The sequence below is a fragment of the Cygnus olor genome, chromosome 1 (genome assembly GCF_009769625.2).
Source record: "Cygnus olor isolate bCygOlo1 chromosome 1, bCygOlo1.pri.v2, whole genome shotgun sequence".
NCBI classification, from domain to species: Eukaryota; Metazoa; Chordata; class Aves; order Anseriformes; family Anatidae; genus Cygnus; species Cygnus olor.
Genome location: NC_049169.1, coordinates 154,434,440 through 154,447,024, shown reverse-complemented (window position 1 = coordinate 154,447,024; position 12,585 = coordinate 154,434,440). Strand labels below are relative to the sequence as shown.

At 35.7% G+C, this 12,585-nt stretch overlaps 1 protein-coding gene across 1 annotated transcript in view; it reads right to left on the bottom strand.

The window, feature by feature from the left end:
- The window catches only part of UGGT2 (UDP-glucose glycoprotein glucosyltransferase 2), an 88,144-nt gene that overhangs the window by 47,576 nt on the left and 27,983 nt on the right, over positions 1-12,585 (bottom strand). Inside the window, exons 10-14 of the mRNA XM_040538550.1 lie at positions 12,313-12,373; positions 7,630-7,721; positions 5,916-6,066; positions 3,727-3,846; positions 860-945 (exon numbers count right to left, since the gene is read on the bottom strand). Coding sequence (XP_040394484.1) covers positions 860-945; positions 3,727-3,846; positions 5,916-6,066; positions 7,630-7,721; positions 12,313-12,373 — 510 coding nt within the window. The remainder of the gene's footprint in view (positions 1-859; positions 946-3,726; positions 3,847-5,915; positions 6,067-7,629; positions 7,722-12,312; positions 12,374-12,585) is intronic.

Here is a 12,585-nt window from a genome sequence, read left to right as displayed (position 1 = left end):
TAAATGGACCTTTAGTCTGACTCTTTGGCTGCTCTTATACTGTTATTTATGAGAAAATGCACAGATAACTAATATCTATTCTCCTTTACTTTTTTGTCACTGAATAATAATAATAATAATAGCAAAAGAACAATAAGAAATGCAAAAAATTTTAAAGGAAACTCAAAATTTAAAATACTGCACTTTACTGGGGGAAACAGAAAGCCATTTCATGGGAAGATTTTAATTATTTAACATGGAGTTCATCTTGCTGAACAGTGGATCTAGTTCGGACACTCTTCTCTTTTATAACCTGTAAAACAGACACTGAAGAACAATTCATTTTCTCATAAAGTAGGTATCTCGGAACAACTGGATTCTTCTTCACAAGTGTCTCTCTCAAGTGACTGCTAGTTCAGACTCACATGACTAATTTCTAGAAATTCAAAACTTGGTGAGGTTAATCTCACTTTAAAGAGTTTTTTAACAACAAAATTTAGTAAAGCAAACTCAATTCAAAAAAAAAATCCCTCAAATCATGTTTTACTATTTGTCTGCCTGCTTACAGAATATTTTGCTTATAATGCAACTTCACATAGGCATCCAATGGGACTATTTGAGAAGGTAACTTTTTATCAGAATTTTACAGTTTATTTTCCACTCAATCAGGTATGCTATCCTTTACAACCTACTTGCTTAAGAATACTTAATACTCTAGCAAGCTTAACACAAGTGGCTAAAAATATGGCTTATTAGAATGTTGTTGCATTGAACTTCCTCTGAATTCATTTCTTTGCTTAGCAGAATAAAAGATGACAAAGAAAAAAGGAAAGCAGCTTTCTTTTAAGACTTTCCTTCAATACTTTCAGGTTTTCCTTACCGAAGCGGTACATTATGATGATAGAATAATTCTGCCAATTTCATATAATCATCTGTATCTTCTTGGACTGGGTCAACAAAAAGAACCTAATAAGAGAAAATATATTATAGAGACAATATTTTGTCTTTATGCCTATTTCTGAGCTGTACACCCCAACTGCTTTCATTTTCCTAGATCATTCATTGTAAGAAAACATGAATAGTATGAATGAAAAAACCTTCAGAATTAATGGATTTGGACCAAATACCGAGCAACAGGATTTAACTGTTTATTAAACTTCAAACCAACAATAACCTCTCCTTTGAAAGACTGTGCCACTATTTTATTTATTTTAATTGAAGTTATCTAATTAAAATAGATCTAGTGCTAATTTTTCTATTACTACTTGCAACTAAGTCCCTACTGTCAAGAAAACCGAACTAAAAGACGTAAACAGAATATGTTGACATAAAACTGTATTTAAAAAATGGAGCACTGGGAAATAATTCTTTCCTGTCTCACATATCCTTGTATTCACTGTCTCACTTGTTGTAGCTTGAAGTGTAAAATCAGATCTTTCAGGCATGCACAGAACCCAAAACTGTGATTTGTCTGCATGGGTAGATTATACTTAAGCAGATTTAATTATGACATTGGTACCTTATTTATTCAGCTTTGCATTCAAGTCCCTTTAGAACAGATCACAATTTTGTTAGAGTAGCTGAAATGCAGCAGAATAATTTTAAAATTTGGAACACTCCCTCCCCCTCAGATTATAGTTAAATGATATGTTGTCAATTTCTATAATAAAGCTGTTATATAAATCTATACCAATATTTAACTTTGAATACATATGCAATCTACTTCATATTACACACACCTTTTGCTTCATTGCAAGCATGCATATTTTAGTTATATATTGCTTGTATCTTGGTTGTCTTTTTGTACATTGAACTTCATTCAACTGCCTTTTGTAATTATTTTAATTTAAAACAGTAATAGCTGCTTCCTTAACTTATTGAGTGATACTGAATACTACATATAGAGGAAAAATGAGACTACAAGACATTCATAATTAGTATGCTTTCTGTACCTCAGCTCACCACCTCTAAAGCAAGAACAGTTAACATGACCTTCACTCAGTAGTTTTCTATGAAGAAAATTCACTAATAATTGTGAATCATCTATATGCAGCAAGGAAGGGAACAGGAAAGCTCCTGGCAAAACAAGTCAGATATTGTATAGTATAAAAGAAAGAAAGCCATTAACAAAATGGGGAGTTAAAAAATGAAATACTGAGTATTTGTTCAATCAGTGAGCAGAAACTTTTCTTTGCAGTGCACACAGCAAACAACCTCTGGAAAACCAGTTTATGTTGTCATGCAGATCAAAGTATTACAGTAATGCACAAGGAAGCTGACACAGCTGTACCATCAGAGCTTCCCGACGTTCCCCAGAATAATATTCATTTTGATCTATTTTAAAGGAAATTATATTTTATATTTTCCCTAGATAAGCACTCACTGGACACTAGCATTCATAAAAAATACAAATTAACTCAGTGGTGTTTTATTCATCATGTAGAAGTAGCTCATGATTTCTTTTCCTCTTTACTCAAAAAGACAAAAAAGTTTGCATTCCTCTGTCAAACTGTATCAATACTGCCTTCTGAATGTCATTTACATCATTTTCTTGTCAGAGAGGTTAAAGAGTGTTACCATGTCATCCAATAAATCAGAAGAATTTCAACATATTTTCCTTATAGGGCTGAAATAACTTTCTTCCTGTATTCTTCAGTGCTAATCCCATGCATTCTTTTCATCTCCTAAACTATATACCAAGGCAGTAGAAGCAGACCTTTCATTATTTTGCATCTCCAACTGTATTCTTCAGTGATATATAAAAGCATTCTAATTACTTGAGAAGGAAACCTAAGCCAGTGGTGAATCTTCCATGAAAACAGCAACATTTTCTAAAATAGTCTTGAAATGAAGCACACATTCCTCCTTTCCTCCAGAAGTTGGTGGCCTGTTGGTGCACCATTTCAATCTTTGTCTTTTGTCTCTGAATCCTAATAGTGGTGTTACTTCACCAATCATAATTGTAACGCTATGAAGGATTTCAATAAACTAAGAGGCTAATTTATAATACAGTCAGTTGCCTGGCATAAACTCAAATTAACAGCTTGCTTGCAAAGCCTGAAAACCAAGAAATAAAGCTGGAATTAAAATACTGCTTTTTATGGAAGCATCTACAATAAAGAATTACTCAATTAACTGATCTCAGTTTGACATTCACAAGTTAACTGTTCTGAGATATCAATCAGCTGTAAAAATAGTTTCTTGTTGTTATAAGGAATATTCAGCTGTTACAGTCAACAGGCTTTCGAACTCTAGTTTCAGGGTCTTCCCTTATGCCCCTTCACTTACACATTTTGAAGAATTTAATTTGATAACGTAGTACTGGAAATTTCCATTGTCTTTGTCTACTATTATCCTTTCATTACATGGCCAAATACACAGAACAATGTACCGATGTACGTATATTTACATCATGACTAGAAAATAGTCCAGTTTACCAAGAAACTCTTTGTGTAGAATGTAAAATTTAACATTAATTATAATTCTGGGAACATTTTATAGAAATAAACCACTTCACCAAAAATCTGCTACACTCAATAGATAAAAGACTGAAACAACAGTTCTAGAAATGAGGCTAATAATCACATGTGACTTACTAAACAAAACAATTCTCACTGTTGTTGGTAGACCCACAAAGAAAACACAAACCCATAACCAACAGTGAATACAGAATGTGTATTTTTCAATGGACTGTCTGCGCACATATTGATACATACATTATGCAAAAAAAAAGTTATATAAACTTACCAAATTATATAAATTGCGTCTGATCTGCTGTATAACTCCAGGAAATGTAGGTTTTAGCAGTTCTTGATAGCTTGCAGGCCATGTGCTATAGCTGTGGTCTTTTTCTATGTCATTAATCCACTACAATAAAAAAGCCAACCATTTAAAAAACACACGTTAACTAGTGGATAAACTATGTATGTATAAATAAAGCTATTTGAAAACACACGGAAAGCCTGGAAACAGGAAAAAAGTTTTATTTCTTTTTTAATTAGTAACAGAAAATAGCTTCTAAAATTAGTATTTTTTTTCTTTTCAGTCACTATGTTCATTTTTTTTTCAGCACGTAACAGAACTAATTATGAAAGGAAAAGGAAAAAAGCTTTTGTGTTCTGTATCAGAATGTGAATAAAAACATTTTTTCAAGTGTGGAAAGTACTTTCACAATACAAAGATCATAACAACTTACCACACAGATACGTGTGTAACATAGCATAGCCATCTTGAAAGACATACAATATTTATCTATCAGCTGCAGCAGCACTTAAGATATATCAGAATAACTAAGTAATTAATACATGGTCAATTACAGTCATTTTTTATGCGGTTTTTAAAAATACAATTTTATAAGTTTTTTCTTTTTCTTTCATATTAATATTTATCACTGTGTGCTATTCTTACACTGTTTTCTGTGCAAGCTATCTACAACTGGCAAATAGGAGAGAGATACATGCTTCTTGCAGGTGAAGAAAATCAGTCTCATAGTGCCTTTTCCATTTGCATATAACCTTTGTTTCGAAAACTAAGAACTTTGAAAAACAAGGAAAAAAAGCAGAGTCATTGGACAATGGAAAACAAGATGTGTAAGTTCTCCACAATTCACTTATCCTACTTTTAAAGTACATTCAGCAGTCTTGCATAATACAAACTAGATCACTCTCCCTGTCCAGGCCATGGGAGACATGGAGCGAATCCAGCGAAGAGCTATTAAAATGATCAAGGGACTGAAGCATCTCTCACATGAGGACAGGCTGAGGGAGCTGGGATTGTTCAGCCTGGAGAAGAGGAGGCTCAGGGGTTTCTGGTCAACATCTGTAAGTTTCTGAAGGGAGGATGTCAGAAGATGGGGCCAGACTCTCCTCAGTGGTACCCAGCAATAGGACAAGAGGCAATGGGCACAAACTGAAACACAGGAGGTTCCATCCGAACATGAGGAGAAACTTCTTTACTGTGAGGGTGACTAAGTACTGGAACAGGTTGCCCAGATAGGTTGAACAGTCTCCTTCACTGGAGATATTCAAAAGCCACCTGGACACAATCCTGTGCAACGTGCTCTCTGGGACCCTGCTTGAGCCAGAAGTTTGGACTAGGTGATCTCCGGAGGTCCCTTCCAACCTCAAGTATTCTGTGATTATGAGTACTGCGTCCAGTTCTGGGCTCTCTGGTACAAAAAAGACAGGGATCTCCTGGGAAGAGTCCAGTGGAGGGACACAAAGATGATACGGGGCCTGGAGCATCTTCCCTGTGAGGAAAGGCTGAGAGACCTGGGTCTGTTCAGCCTGGAGAAAAGAAGACTGAGAGGGGATCTTATCAGTGTTTACAAATATCTTAAGTGTGGGAGACAGAGGGATTTGGCCAACCTCTTTTCAGTGTTTTGTGGGGACAGGACAAGGGGTAATGGCCACAAAATGGAGCACAGGAAGTTCCGCACCAACATGCGAAAGAACTTCTTCACGGTGAGGGTGACGGAGCACTGGAACAGGCTGCCCAGGGAGGCTGTGGAGTCTCCTTCTCTGGAGATATTCAAGGCCCATCTGGAGGCCTACCTGGGCAACCTGCTGTAGGGAACCTGCTTTGGCAGGGGGGTTGGACCCTATCATCTCTTGAGGTCCCTTCCAACCCCTACAATTCTGTGATTCTGTGATTAGTTGCTTCAAAGTCAAATTCTACAACTATGATTTGCAACTACTCTTAGATACATTCTTCTTTTCTTTTAAACATCCTACACCTTAAAATTTTAGTAAGATATATGCTAGAGAAAATTATTCCTAAAATACTCTGAAGGAATGCCACCCTCCAAAGTATCTTACACTGCTTATTGAAACATTATTATGCCTCTTATTTCAACTATACTCCATATACTACAGTATTAAACTCTCATACATAGAGTTAACAAATATGCAATATTTAAAAAATGTTTAAATACTCACTATTATCGAAGAATGGCGAATGTCTAGTGCATAACTGTCATCTGCTGGATGTATATGCAATCTCATAAACTTACTCAGGGTCTCCTCTTTGATTCCAAGTTCATGAAGGCCATGCATTACTTTTCCATCCACTTTAAGAGTCTCTAAGATACTTTTTCAAGAAAACAAAATGTCTATGAAATCTTGTCATGGCATAACAAGGAAAAAATTTCAAAGACTGTTAAGGTAAAGATTACTTTTAGTATTAAAAATCATTCTTATTTTCTCCTACAGTCAAATGTCTAAAATATAATATATATATAACACTACAAGTATTTATCTTCAACATATTTCAAAACAGGATTCTAACAGATTGTACAACTTTGGTTTATTCACATTTATTTTACATGAAGGAATTTCCTCCATCTTTAAAAAGATGTGGCAGGACAGCAGAGGGGAACGCTGCTTGTTGCATTGTTCTGGCTGAGGCAGGAATCCAAGAAGAGTGTAGATAAACAGGCAGCAAGTGATGGAGACACAGACAAACCCTATGTCTGTATTATGGCAGAACGTTGAGAACAGCAGGGAGGAAGCACGTAGCTACACCTCTAAGATACGTGAAGAAAGCTATTTCCAAGATGCCTGAACAGGATTCTGCAATATCTGTTACAATCTGAAAATTCGATATAAGAATGGAAACAAGCCTGAAGTACTTGCCTGTTAGAACACAATAGATTTTACAAACACCTTTATTTCTATTTTGCTTCATTCTGAGTTTTCTCTATTTCAAAAAGTTTCTTCTAAATCATATTGAAATTAAAGTTAGCATTATCATTTTAAAGTACCTATCAATATTTGCAACATTATCAAAAAAGATGCAATTGACTTCATCTCAAAACTCTGAGAAAAACATGAAGTAAAAAAAACAAACAAACACAAAACTATTATCTCTAGAACCAAAAAAGTTTAAGGATCTTCATCGAAGGATAAAAGAAGACATGGAATAGAAAAATAAAAAATAAAAACGGTAGACTGACAAACCAAGAACATACAAAAACTTCAGCCTTAGCATCAACAGACTTATTGACAGGTTGCATGCCACCAACATGATTCTGAAGTAGTCATGTCTGTCTTGTTGTTCACAACATGCAAAGGAATGGAAAATGTCCACAATTTTTATGAGTTCTTGCAAAGAAGAGGCAAATCACAGGCAATATAATTATACCGTATTAACAGAAACTGGAAAAAAAGTTTTCTTCTAGAAAAAAAGCGTATTAGAACACAATAACAGAACTCATTAGAAAAGGTGACCAGGCACAGACTCACTAACATGCCTAAAATTATCCAAGGTATCTTTAAACTAAATTTAATGCCTGTAATTTTTTTTGTAATTCTTATGAAATAAAGATGAGAGAGCACTTAATTTACTTTTTCTGAAGTGTTCTTCCCACCTTTGTATACACACGTTGGATTCCTTCCATTTCAAAATTAATTTTACATTGTAAGATATAAAATTGTAAGTAAATTATATAACACATATTCCAAGAAAAAAATACTGGTTTCAACTACTTCTGCAATTTTCATATACAAAGCAAAAAGACTGTAAAGCAATATTTTCTCTATTGGAATACTTACTGGCCCCCAAAATGCAACAGATCTGATTATCTATCACCATAAGCACAACTGCAGTATTATTAGTGATTCTGTAATTTTCAAGCCAAACATATCCTCTTACCTAAATGGATCATGAAAATCTAGATCAATATGAAGTCCATTTAGAAATAAACGTGCTTCTCCGGGTTGGATTCCAAGTGTTTCATGAAGATGCTTAAAAATAAAAAGCATTGCTAACTTATTTAGGTATATGTCAACACTAACATACACACACACACATATACAAAACTGTACGTAATCCTAGAAAACAAACACATCAAATCTCTTCAGCATAATTTCTTCTTTTATCTCAATGTTATTAGTAAAAATATTGAAAGCATACTTCTACAGGTGTTGTTTAACACACTGTCAATGAAAACAGTTGTATAAGCCCCCCCCGCTGTAGCCCAACCTACAGTGTTCCCACCTGTACAAAGTATAGACGATGACACATTCTCAGTGTCTGTCAACAGAAAGTGAAAATACACACAAATACCAAATTATGGTTCATATTTTTTTGAAAAATTACCCCCAGAACATTCCTCCTGCAAATCCATTAACGTCCAAATAAAATGTAAATGGAGGCCCGACACGTTCTTCACACCTCCACTTCAAACTAGCCTTCTTAACATCTAAAAATCTTGCACAATTCCAAAAATGTGCAGTAGCAATTCTTCAGGGAAGGTAGAAAAGACAGACTAGAAACATACAATCTCATTTAACAAAGGGATCTTGAAAAGACCATAGATCAGAAAGGGACAGCATATCCTTGCTTTGCAAAGAGAAAAAACACAATAATCAAACAAACACAAGATGAAGGTAGTATTTAGTGAGTAAGGACTGCCTTATCATTTTTTCTCAGAGAGCAGTGAGGCACCACACTGTTCAAACTATCGACAGTGGCTGTAGCAAGATAAGTAACAGGAGCAACAACAGCAGTTTATTCCAACTAACACCATGAGGAGCTGTCAGATTTCCAGATCTGTCTTAATTCCCAGCAGAGGACTGGAAAGCGTTGTAAGTATGCATGGAAAAAAAAAAAAAGGCTGAGATTTTTTTTTTCTCGTTTAACTCTCACTTATTGAACAAAACAGTGAACAAAAAATGCAATTTCAACAAAAGCACACTTTAAGCAAGCAACTCAGGCTGTGTATATTACTTCGTTTATGAGACTGCCCCGAACAAATGAGAGAAAAATCAGGAAAATATTGAAAGCTGTAAAGCTTATGCAACCATTAAAACAAGACTGAGAAGTAGTAGCTGGCGTCTGACACATTTTTCCTAGCTTCACATAAAATTAAATACCCTCCCAAAGTCTCACTTTCACTCTGCACCAGGCAGAGATGCAAAGTCCTAGACAGACCTGAAATATTCCTGTAGTTAGCGAATCTAACTCTGACCATGATTTTAATACCACAGTTGTACCACAAAGTGCTGTGACTGCAGAAAATTCCCCATTAATACCACTTGACTCAAGGAGTGAACAGCAAACATAAGCAGGATTCCAGCCTCACAAAATCTTACCAGCATCTTTCAGGGCCCTTACTCAGATCTTGTGAGAAAAGCCAGGCAGTTAGAACAGGCCCTCTCCCTGAAGCCCCGAAATCACCATTTAGGCTAAGAGATCTCGTACCGTGACTGAAAGCTTACTGGTCATCCCTATAAGCCCAGAGACTCAAATAAACAGAGATACTGATAAGATTGCAACTGACTGATATAGGTCATACAAAAATGAATGCTAACTGAAACAAATGCAAGAACAAAGATAAAAGAATCAGCCAATAGGTATTGCAATGGGAGTCTACATGTTTCCAAATCATTTGGTACTGTAGGAAAAGAACTGGGCTGATTCAGAGCTGAGACACATTACACATCTTTGATAACAGGCATTTGATTGTTCGGAAGTTCATCTGTTTGCCTTAACAACATTGATGAAAGCAGTATTTAGACACCCAAGACTAGAATTTAATGCTAATAATACTCACACAGTATTTTGTTGCTAAACTGTCAGCAAATTATTGCACTGGAAGTTTTGAGTTGTGTTTAATGAGATTTTCTTTTTTGTTTTACCCATAGCAGTTCTTTGTCTCTTTTTTAGTTGGATATCAACTCATTACATCTAAATCATCAGATGCCTTTCAACTTTTAATACCTTTATTTCCTCCCGTTACATTTCCTATTCAACTTTCATTATCTTGAGAGGGAATCATTCAGTTACACACAGCATGAGATCATATCTCTCCTGCTGCTAGATGGATGCGCTGCAGTTCAAGAATGCACATGCCCATTTATTGTGCTCTAGCAGCAGTGTTCAGGAAGTTTCCCTACTTTAATTCAACAGATTTTGGTTTTTAGCTGTCTAAAGACCTGTAGGATGTAGTATATGAAACTTAAATTTAGGTGCCTAAGATCGTGTTATAGTTAATGCATTCAATCCAGTCTATGGAATCATGTCAGTGGTTCAGCTGACCAACCACAAAGATACCCAATGTCATTTGAGACACTGAAAGGTCTCAGGATAAGGCTTCTGGACTGGAAAGTCCAAATCAGGCAGAAGGGAATGGATGTCCACATGGCCATGTTCACCAGGCCTGTGTGGCTATCATGGATACCCCGTGGCATCCCAGATGACTTCAGAAATCAGGTTTAGGCAGCTCAATTGCATCCCAAAAAAACACCACTGAGAGAGAAAAATTGTTTTTGATGTACATTGACTACATCTTCATTGTTATAAGAGGAGTTTAGATACCTAGATGGATGTGCCTAAATGCAGGTATCTTCATTTCAATCCAAATCTTCGTTACTTTGCCTAGTCCTTATATTTAGTAATAATAGACATTTTAATTCCTGATATACTTTTCATTTTTCTGTGTTTTGGAGTACAGTAGTTTTTGCTTAAGAAGTTGGTTTTGTTTTTTTGTGTTTACAGAGCTTTAATTGAAACAAGACATTTTAAAGACTTCACCAAGCAACAAGAAAGAACCTGATTTTAACACTCATATACTCTTGAGAAACTATGATCATTGGAGCTGTTTTGCTTTATCCTGACTACAACCTTAACAACAGTGAGATATAGGAAAATGCATTTCTCAGATGTATACAGAAAGCAATGAAGCAGGGTGCAGATATTGTATGGAAAAACTATGGCACTTCTCACTAGAGCAAGAAGGAAGATGTCTCCATACTGTTAAGCCCATTAAAAGATCTCTGCAAAATCACTGAACTGCATCATCTTACCCAAGAATCAAACATGTACCTAGCACACAAGAAAGCTGAAGGGCCCAGGAAGGTGATCTGCTGGGATATGTGAATTGTATTCTCAATGCACCAATCCCATGTGCAATCATCTACTGACAAAACCACTATCATCTATTGACAGAACTGTTTGTGCAACACTTGAGTCTGTCACTATTTGTGCAGGAATAGCTTTGCATGGTGGAGAGTTCTAACACATTAATGTGAAATTTTATCTGCAGTGGAGGTGACAAGCTCCTTACGAGAAGACTGCATCAGTGGGCTTCACAGCACAACAGGGACATGGTTAATTTTCACTGTTTTGGAAGGTGGAAGAACCTAGAAAGGCATTCCCCTGGAGATACTAGTCTTATCAAGACAAACAAAAAGACCTGAATGGATACAAAGCAAAATTATACACAGAAACGTTGCAAAAATACAAGAGTTCCTTAAGTAAGAAATAAACCCCATCACAACAGTGGCTGGTCAGTCTTAGCACCATACAAAAATACATGTTCTGACAAACGCATGAGTCACAGACTGAAAATCAGGAGAATGCTGCCTACTCAGAACTTAACCTACACGTGCAAGAATTCAGTTTTCTCAAAACCAGCTACAGGGGTTGCTCACTACACTTCCTCTTTGACAGGAAACAGCCACTTGTAGAAAGTCCTGCTACTTGAGCACAGAGATTGGCAACACGTCAAGCCAATAGCAATGTCAACTAAAAACTGGGTAATAAATATTAATCTAAACAAAGATTAAGGACAATGCTATGGAAGCACTATTCAAGTCAAAGGCAACATTTACATGGTCTAGTGATATAGACACAAACAGGTCTTACAATATTCATTTAAAAACACAACAATGCTGATCTTGGAACTGCCATTTGAGGAGACCAGTCCTAAAAGCACAGTGACTAACATTTAACACTTAAGTTGAAACAACAAATTCAAACTCTGAACTCAGACAGAAAATACATTTGTCAGGAAATCTCTACAGTGCAAACTGACACTTTAGCATTGGCTAAAGCGATCAGTCAAAAACACAAGAGCAATGCCTCTTCATGTGATACTAAGCACAAAAGACGCAGTGCAGCAAGGATGAAAATAAATCTACCATAGGCAATGTTCAAAATACCTTGCAGAAGAGTTGCATGCATGATTCTAGTAAAATGGAAAGCTCAAAACTAGCATGTCCTGACCATAACATAAACAGCAAGCCTACATTCAACACCAAGCTCTATAAAAGATTAACTGGTATCTTGCTTTCACAGCATACAATGTCAGACTGAACACAACACTCCAGAAAAATTGTTCGTCCCTGCCTAATTCTGTAAAGGAAAAAGAGGGAAAGAGAAAAGTACCAAGAACAGCAGAAAGTAAAACAAAACAAAACAAAACAAACAAACAAAAACCATTAACTACTTTGCTCTGAAAGAAACCACGTGAAAGCTGCTGTACTAATACAAATCTCCAAACACAGTAATATGACAGTAACCGAAATGGGTACTGGAAGAAATAAAACAAACCTTCTGATTTTCTTCTATTTCATTTCGCATTTGCTTGTCTACTGGCACTCTGGTCAATGATCTGTAAAAATGAAATATTGGTATCACTCAACCACTGTATTTTTAAAACTGTATTAAACAATTTGAAACGTATTATTTTAATACAGTATCTAATGCACTGTAATTGAAAATGCTATAAGTAAGACAGAGAGTAATGCATAGTGTCATAAATGTTTTATTTTCAAAACAAGTATCTTCTCTACTACTCTAGTAAACCTAAATTTCAAGTTTATG